This window comes from Triticum dicoccoides, chromosome 2A (assembly GCF_002162155.2).
Source record: "Triticum dicoccoides isolate Atlit2015 ecotype Zavitan chromosome 2A, WEW_v2.0, whole genome shotgun sequence".
Taxonomy (NCBI): Eukaryota; Viridiplantae; Streptophyta; class Magnoliopsida; order Poales; family Poaceae; genus Triticum; species Triticum dicoccoides.
In genome coordinates this window covers 780,853,096-780,860,141 of record NC_041382.1, presented here as the reverse complement: position 1 = coordinate 780,860,141, position 7,046 = coordinate 780,853,096, and the positions used below count along the sequence as shown (strand labels likewise).

The 7,046-nt window shown below is 51.8% G+C and overlaps 1 protein-coding gene across 1 annotated transcript; it reads left to right on the top strand.

Annotated features, from left to right (window-relative positions):
- The first annotated feature begins 4,027 nt into the window (after positions 1–4,027).
- Positions 4,028–5,840, top strand: LOC119357270. Its single transcript, XM_037624260.1, has 3 exons — positions 4,028–4,900; positions 4,996–5,181; positions 5,264–5,840. Exons 1-3 carry the CDS (start codon positions 4,376–4,378, stop codon positions 5,564–5,566), a joined length of 1,014 nt encoding a protein of 337 aa, XP_037480157.1. The 5' UTR covers positions 4,028–4,375; the 3' UTR covers positions 5,567–5,840.
- The last annotated feature ends 1,206 nt before the right edge of the window (positions 5,841–7,046 follow it).

Below are 7,046 nucleotides of genomic sequence, written 5' to 3'. Positions count from 1 at the left end.
CTATGTAAATTGTAAGGTATTTTTGTCATTTTTTGTTTTTTATTGGGTAATACCAATACCACGAATTCATTCTACCTTAGAAAACTAGATTTTTTTTATATATTATTTTTCTTTCTGCTTTAAGGGAATATGAATGCAACCAATTCATTCCTTCTTAGCAAACTTCTGTTTTGCAAAAATTCCACTAGCGTGTCTATTCATGTATATTATAAAACAACGCAATTTCGGTGTAAATTGTATGCAAATTTATCAGTATTTGTTTTAATTTTATTTCACTCTATTATTCTTAAAGGGTAACACTAATGCCACTAATTCATTTTTATTAGAAAACTTCATTATTTTGATTTTATTTTAGTTTTTTCTTCATTATATGCTTATTATCGCGTATTATAAAAGTGCAGTTTTTGTGTAAATTTTGTCATTATTTTATTGCGTATTATAAAAAAGTGTAATTTATGTGTAAGTTTTGTCATTATTTTTTCTAGTTTTTTCAAAACGTTTTTCTTGGTCATTTGCTCTATACCAGCGTTATTTCTCATTGCATCTGGATTGTATATATACTGTAGCATGTGATGGGACCGAACTACTTTGTTCTGCCCGCATGTGAACTGCAAAGGTCAAAGCACGACGTCCGTCTCACTCTTGACTCTCTCTCTCTCTCATTAAATTTCTATGCCATGCATACACAACACAGTTTCTCTCACGAGGTCTTTCTCATTTGTATATTTTCCCCATGCATGCACACAGCACAAATATATCTCACGAGCTGTCTCTCTCTCTCTCTCATTAAATCTCTGACATGCAACACACTCTCTCAAAAGCCAGCGCTCTCTCTCCTCGCGATTTCTTCCTCTAAGAGCATCTACAACCGGACTTAACAAATTCGGCTCCTCAAACGCCCAGGGACGCATCCGGGCACGTCCGCAGGCATTGACCGGGCACCCCTTAAATGTTGCGCCGCACATCCACACACCGCAAATTTCGATCCTTAAATTCATGCAATCCATACACGTCAATCATATGATACAAACTGTCCGAATGCCACATTGCGAGTGGTCACGATAGGATGCGGCTCCACATACTCCTTTTGCTCATGGTACTCCTTTCAAATCTTCGTCCAATAGGTGTTTCCCTTTTGCTCGGTGCCGCATATTGGATCCATCATTGTGGCCAACCAAGCTTTGACCAACAAGATGTCCTCAAATCTTGAGAATGCCAGACCTCTTGCCTTCGGCGTCTTGGTCTTCTTTTTTGTGCTTGGATTGGGATCGGATGTTGTCCCAACTTCAAATGCGGTGGTGACCTTCAATTCATACTCCATTTCGGTCGGTTCTTCATTATCATTGATCATGTTCGACAAAAACGCCTCCTACATGATTCAAATTTGCAAGCATTCATCATGAGCAAATAAACTAGTGGTCTATGCTAAAATATGATCGGACAAGAATAAAGAAAATGTACCGACTCTTGTTCGGTCATTCCGTCGAACATGTTGAGGGCAGCCCGGGCACTGCCGGAGCCCGTGCTCATCCGCGCCTGGATGAGTTGCGGTGAGTCACACATGTCGACTGTTGGCATCTACGCGGGCGGAGAGCTCTCCGGAATGGCCCAGCCGGTGCTCGGATCATCTTGTGTCCCAAAGGGGGCAGACAGCGTAATCCGCGTAGGCGCTCAGACGGAAGGGGTGCGGGGATCCGGGCGTGGCGTATGAGACAACTTCTCCACCATGTCCGAACCTCCCTGCGCCGCTGCTGCCGCCTCCCTCTCTTGCTGTCGGCGTCGCCGCAACTTGCGGGCGACGTTCTCCGCCTTGCAAGTCACCGATGATGACACCGTACCTCCCACAGATGAGGCGGACCGCGTCTCCGTCGCGGTGGTGTGGCTCGGGCTAGACGACATCCGCGCGGTGGATCGGGACCGGAGGTGAGGATTGGGAGCAAGGGTGGAGGTCGGCGCGGGAATGGTTGGAGGGTGGCAGGAGGAGGAGAAAGGGTTTGGTGGATTTGGTGCAATTTGGAGTGGGGTTGGGCTGTCGGGTCCGACGTAACGAGTGTGCCCGGGCACCCCATATCCGCACCATATTTGGGTTGGGTATGAGGTGCCGGTCAACCCGGGCGTTTGAGGACCATTTGAGATGCCCGTCTGGGTCAAAAAATCGTGACCGGGCGGCTTGCCCTGGCGTTTGAAACAGGTTTGAGGGGTCCGGTTGTAGATGCTCTAAAGACTGTTGTTACGGATGGATGTATCAAATTATGATTGGAGATTAGGGGGAGAGTGGCCCACAAGTGAAAATTAAGGGGATGAGGTAATTGGTGGGAGGGTTTTCTGCAAGACCAATCCGTATTTGATTGTCCGTGAACGTATCATTTTTGCCGACAGACAGGTGTGCACAGTAGCGCGAGTTTTTGTCAAGGCAGGGAAAGATCAGGTGCAGGTATGCTGTGGGTGTGTTGGCAGGAAGGGTTCTGGTGGCACGAGGCCTTGCGTGGTTGCATGTGGAAAGACAAGAAAAACCAATCAATCAGCTGGACAACGTGGCTGAGAGTGCAATGCGCTCTCTCTTTTATTTAATTTTGTTCTGCCTTTTGATTTTGTTATTATATTCATGTGTAGTGCTCGACGGTGATATCTGCCAACTCTGAAATTCTGTGCTAGTAGTACTATCAAGCACATATGTTCCATGCGGTGGTTGTTGCTCTTACTCGTATCCTCTGCTCGTCAAAGTCGAAAACCCATTCTGTCGGTTCGTTTCTGTTCTGTTGAACCGACTGTTCTGAGGTCTGAATCCATGCTAGTCCTGACCGGTTGTTGCTGGTCAACCGTGCATACATCCACCATGAGTACCAACACACGGTAGCAAAAATGCTCCACCATACACTCTGAGATCATGATGTTTACTTGTGCCGTTTTGCTAATCATTAGGTGCCTGGATTTTTTTCCCGCGTCAGTCAGTCGCTTTTGAGCAAGATCGAAGACGGGGGGGACGCGACGAGCGGCAGTGAGGATTGTCGACCCTGGCGAGTCCGAACCTAGACCTCATTGGAAATGGGGGCGTCGCTGCGAGACGTCGTCGGAGAAGACAAGGAAGAGGGTTGACTGATGCGGTTGGGGAGAGTGGGCTGCCGTCGTCGGAAAAGGACATGAGATGGGGAGGTGGGTTTTAGAAGGATGACCCGGGCGGCGGCAACACAGTGGTGGGAGGCGGTTTAGGGAGGGGATGGCGTGGAGGCGAGGCGCAAACGGAAGCGCCACTGACCACGGAGGATCTCGTACTTAAGAGCAGTGATCTAAACGCTCTTATATTATTATTACAAGAGGAAGTATTCCTTCGTTCCGAATTACTCCCTTGGTTCATGTGGAATGCTTGCAGGGTAATTCTGTACAAGTAGTACGTACTAGAAGTATTATTAAGCGCATACGGAGTAGTACTACACATGTTCCATGTGGTGGTTGGCGTGCACGCTGCATCAAATATACTCTGACCGGCCATGCTCCTGCTCCCAAGGCCACAACCGACCGTGTCGGTCGGTTCATTTCAACTCTGTTCTCTACTCTGTGATGCTGAACTCTGAATTGATGGCACTGTTGTAGGTTAACCAGGCGTGCCGAACTGTCGTCATGTACTTGCTCTGTTTCAAAATAAACCAATTGTCATGTCCAAAACAGATGAGCAGGAAACATCCTTTTTTATGTGCTTGTGTGCTAGCTCGGAGTTGGTGATTCTGCAAGGTTTTCACAGGAACCATTTGTGAAAGAAGCAGGCGAACGGACCGAGGATACAAGACCCAAGGTACTTGCCATGTCAACCTCAGATTCAGGACCGGGCCAGAGGCGGTGAACAGTGGAGTGAGTGTTGAGAGAGATGCATCTGCATGCAAGGAGACAGGCGGCCTGCGCGTGAGTGAGCTGAGCTGGTGCGCACGCAATTGGGCTGGGCGTCGGTGTCGTCCGTCCACCTCCAATGCCAGCCCCGCATCGCCTGTCCCGTCCTCTTCCTCCTCCTCCTCCTCGCGCCGCAACCGACGAATCCTCCCGCAGACCCCCACATGGCCTCTCACATGCACCCACCATGACCATTTTTCTATCATCCCTAGCCTCCTCCTCTCGCTTTCTCTAATCACGCACTAATCAATCAATCGCGCGAAAGTGAAGCCTCACCGCACCACTCTCCCTCCCGGTAAGTCCACTGCACCGACGGTTTCATCCAATCCAACTACCGCGCTCGCTCGCTCGCACTCCCCTTTTCTTTAGTGAGCTGCCGTGCAGCTCCGCCACCCACATCAAAGCTCACCCCATCTCCTCCTTCCTCCCTCCTCCCCTGCTCGCCACTCTGCTCTGCTCAACCAAGCAGATCCAAGCAGCAGAGGCGGCCAGGATGCACGCCAAGACGGACTCAGAGGTGACGAGCCTGGCTCCATCCTCCCCGGCGCGCTCCCCGCCGCGCGCGGCCAACAACAACGCCGGCTCCGGCGGGGGCGGGGGCGTGATGCGCGGCTCGGTGTACTACGTGCAGAGCCCGTCGCGGGACTCGCACGACGGGGAGACCACCACCAAGGGGGCCACGTCGGTGCACTCCACGCCCGCGCTCAGCCCCATGGCCTCGCCCCGCCACTCCCACTCCTCCGTCGGCCGCGACTCCTCCTCCAGCCGCTTCTCCCGCGGCGCCCACCACAAGGACAAGTCGGCGGGGCGCAAGGGCGCGCCGCCCGGGAAGGGGTGGCAGGAGATCGGGGTCATCGAGGAGGAGGGGCTGCTCGACGAGGAGGACCAGCGCCGCCCCATGCCCAAGCGCTGCAAGTACTGCCTCATCTTTGTTGGTGGATTTGCGGTGCTCTTCACCTTCTTCGCCCTCGTCCTCTGGGGCGCCAGCCGCTCCCAGAAGCCGCAGATCGCCATGAAGGTACCTTTCTTTCTCTCTTCTTGCTTGCTTGCTTGCTTGGTGAGATTGGATCTGGAGCTGACGGGTGATTTTGGTGGAAATGAAACGAAAAACAGAGCATCACTTTCGAGAACTTCATCATCCAGGCGGGCACGGACGCGTCGCTGGTGCCGACGGACATGGCCACCACCAACGCCACCGTCAAGTTCACCTACAAGAACACCGGCACCTTCTTCGGCATCCACGTCACCGCCGACCCCTTCACGCTCTCCTACTCCCAGCTCAACCTCGCCGCCGGAGACGTAAGCCTTCCATCTCTTTCTTCCTTCCTTCCATCTGGATCTCCAGATCCAAGAACGAAACTGACCACATCTGTGTGTGCAGCTCAAGAAGTTCTACCAGGGGCGGAGCGGGCGGCGGACGGCGAGCGTGAACGTCAAGGGGAACAAGGTGCCGCTGTACGGCAGCGGGCCGACGCTGATGGCGCAGCCGGCGGGGGGCAAGGGCGGCGCCGGCAAGGTGATCCCGGTGCCGATGGTGCTGCGGACGACGGTGCGGTCGCAGGCCTACGTGCTGGGGGCGCTGGTGAAGCCCCGCTTCACCAAGGAGGTGGAGTGCAAGGTGGTGATGAACCCCGCCAAGCTCAACAAGCCCGTCTCGCTGGAGAAGGCCTGCAAATACTCATGATCTCTACTCATCATCCGTCCGTCCATGGTGGGTTGATTGATCGGTTGATTGAGTAATCGAATCAATTGGTTGATCGGTTGATGAGTAAATTGGTCTTCTTCTTCTTTTTTCTCTGTGCATTTTGCTCACGTATGCCTCTTCTTTTTGTGTATCTATATATATATATATATATGTTGCCACTATAAATTATTAAGTTTTGTATCGCCGTGGTGGCTGTGACAGTGATGGACCAACAGCAGTGGAGTGATTCTTTTCGGCGTTGCATTGATCCTTATTTAATTGTTCTTGTAATTATTTGTATGTATGTGTTGTTTGCCAATGCGAAGCAAACCAAAGGCCATGTTTGTTTGAGCTACGGTTTCGGCTGCTTCAGCCGTAGATTTGTCGCGGTGGCAAAGATTGTAGCGCGAAACAAGGCGCTCACCGACGACTTAGCTATCAAAGGGTGGCCTTAGAGCATCTCTAATACATCTCGTATAAGATGCATTCTTGAAAACTCGTATAAGATGCATTGTAAACAATTTATACGGTGCGAAATTGCCCCGAGGAGAGCAGACCCCGTAAATAAAATTGTATTCCACTATAGCCATTTCTTTTTCTTTTTCCTCCCATCGGGCTCGCCCCGGTGCTGCCCATTCCCAGCCACACGTGCAGTGGAGAAGCCTGTGCCGCCCGCCCCGACCGTGCACTCCCTGCCACGCCTGCCCATCCCGATTGAGCCCGGCACCGCCTGCCGCCGCCGTGTGCGCTCCCGGGTGCCCCCCCCCCCTGCCCTTCTCCGACGCCGCTCCGCCTTGATTCGGGCTGCCGGTGTCCTGCTCCGCCCTACCCGTTGACGGCCTCACCTCGGCAGTGGAGGTCGAGCCGGCGGCGCCAAATTCTGGCGTGCAGCGGCTTCTTCTGACGTGCGGCGACGGATTCCGGTGAGTTTCGGGTAGATTCCGGCCAGTTCTGCAGAGGCGCGTCTGCTCCGACGAGGTTTGATCGGTTTATGGGTTGAAATGTATACTGCCTTCGAAGCTGTACATATGAGGTTCTCGCGAATGAATTTTCAAAGCCTTTAAAATGTTTAAGGGCCAAATGAGTTTTACGGGATCTGCTAGGCGCCGTTTTTTCGAACGAAACTGTAAACACCTCTATTTTTTTACGGGTTTGACCGCTTTTAAGGGGTCTGCTAGAGATGCTCTCATGCTCCGGTTGCTTATTTGACAACATCCTCATGTGACCGGGTAGCACCTGCACCTTCATTGTCGGTGCTTTTGCTCATGGGGTTGTGGTTGAGGCCCATGACATGAATAACATGAACATGGAATTCAAGGGCATGGTCATCGACATCATAAGGAATATACATAAGTAGTTTATCTGGGGCATCTTCAAGTCCCTTGCAGCCAAAGTCTTCGGTGTGTCATTGTTTGTCTAGGACGCGATCTCCTCGCACAGATTAGTGTTTTTTGCACGAGCGGTGACTTAAGGCTTTTTG

Bases quoted from the DNA above. Each gene is read 5' to 3' on its own strand.
- LOC119357270 (XM_037624260.1), top strand. From the start codon at position 4,376: ATGCACGCCAAGACGGACTCAGAGGTGACGAGCCTGGCTCCATCCTCC. The intron at 4,901-4,995 runs GTACCTTTCTTT...AACGAAAAACAG, and splicing joins AGCCGCAGATCGCCATGAAG to AGCATCACTTTCGAGAACTT. The intron at 5,182-5,263 runs GTAAGCCTTCCA...CTGTGTGTGCAG, and splicing joins TCAACCTCGCCGCCGGAGAC to CTCAAGAAGTTCTACCAGGG.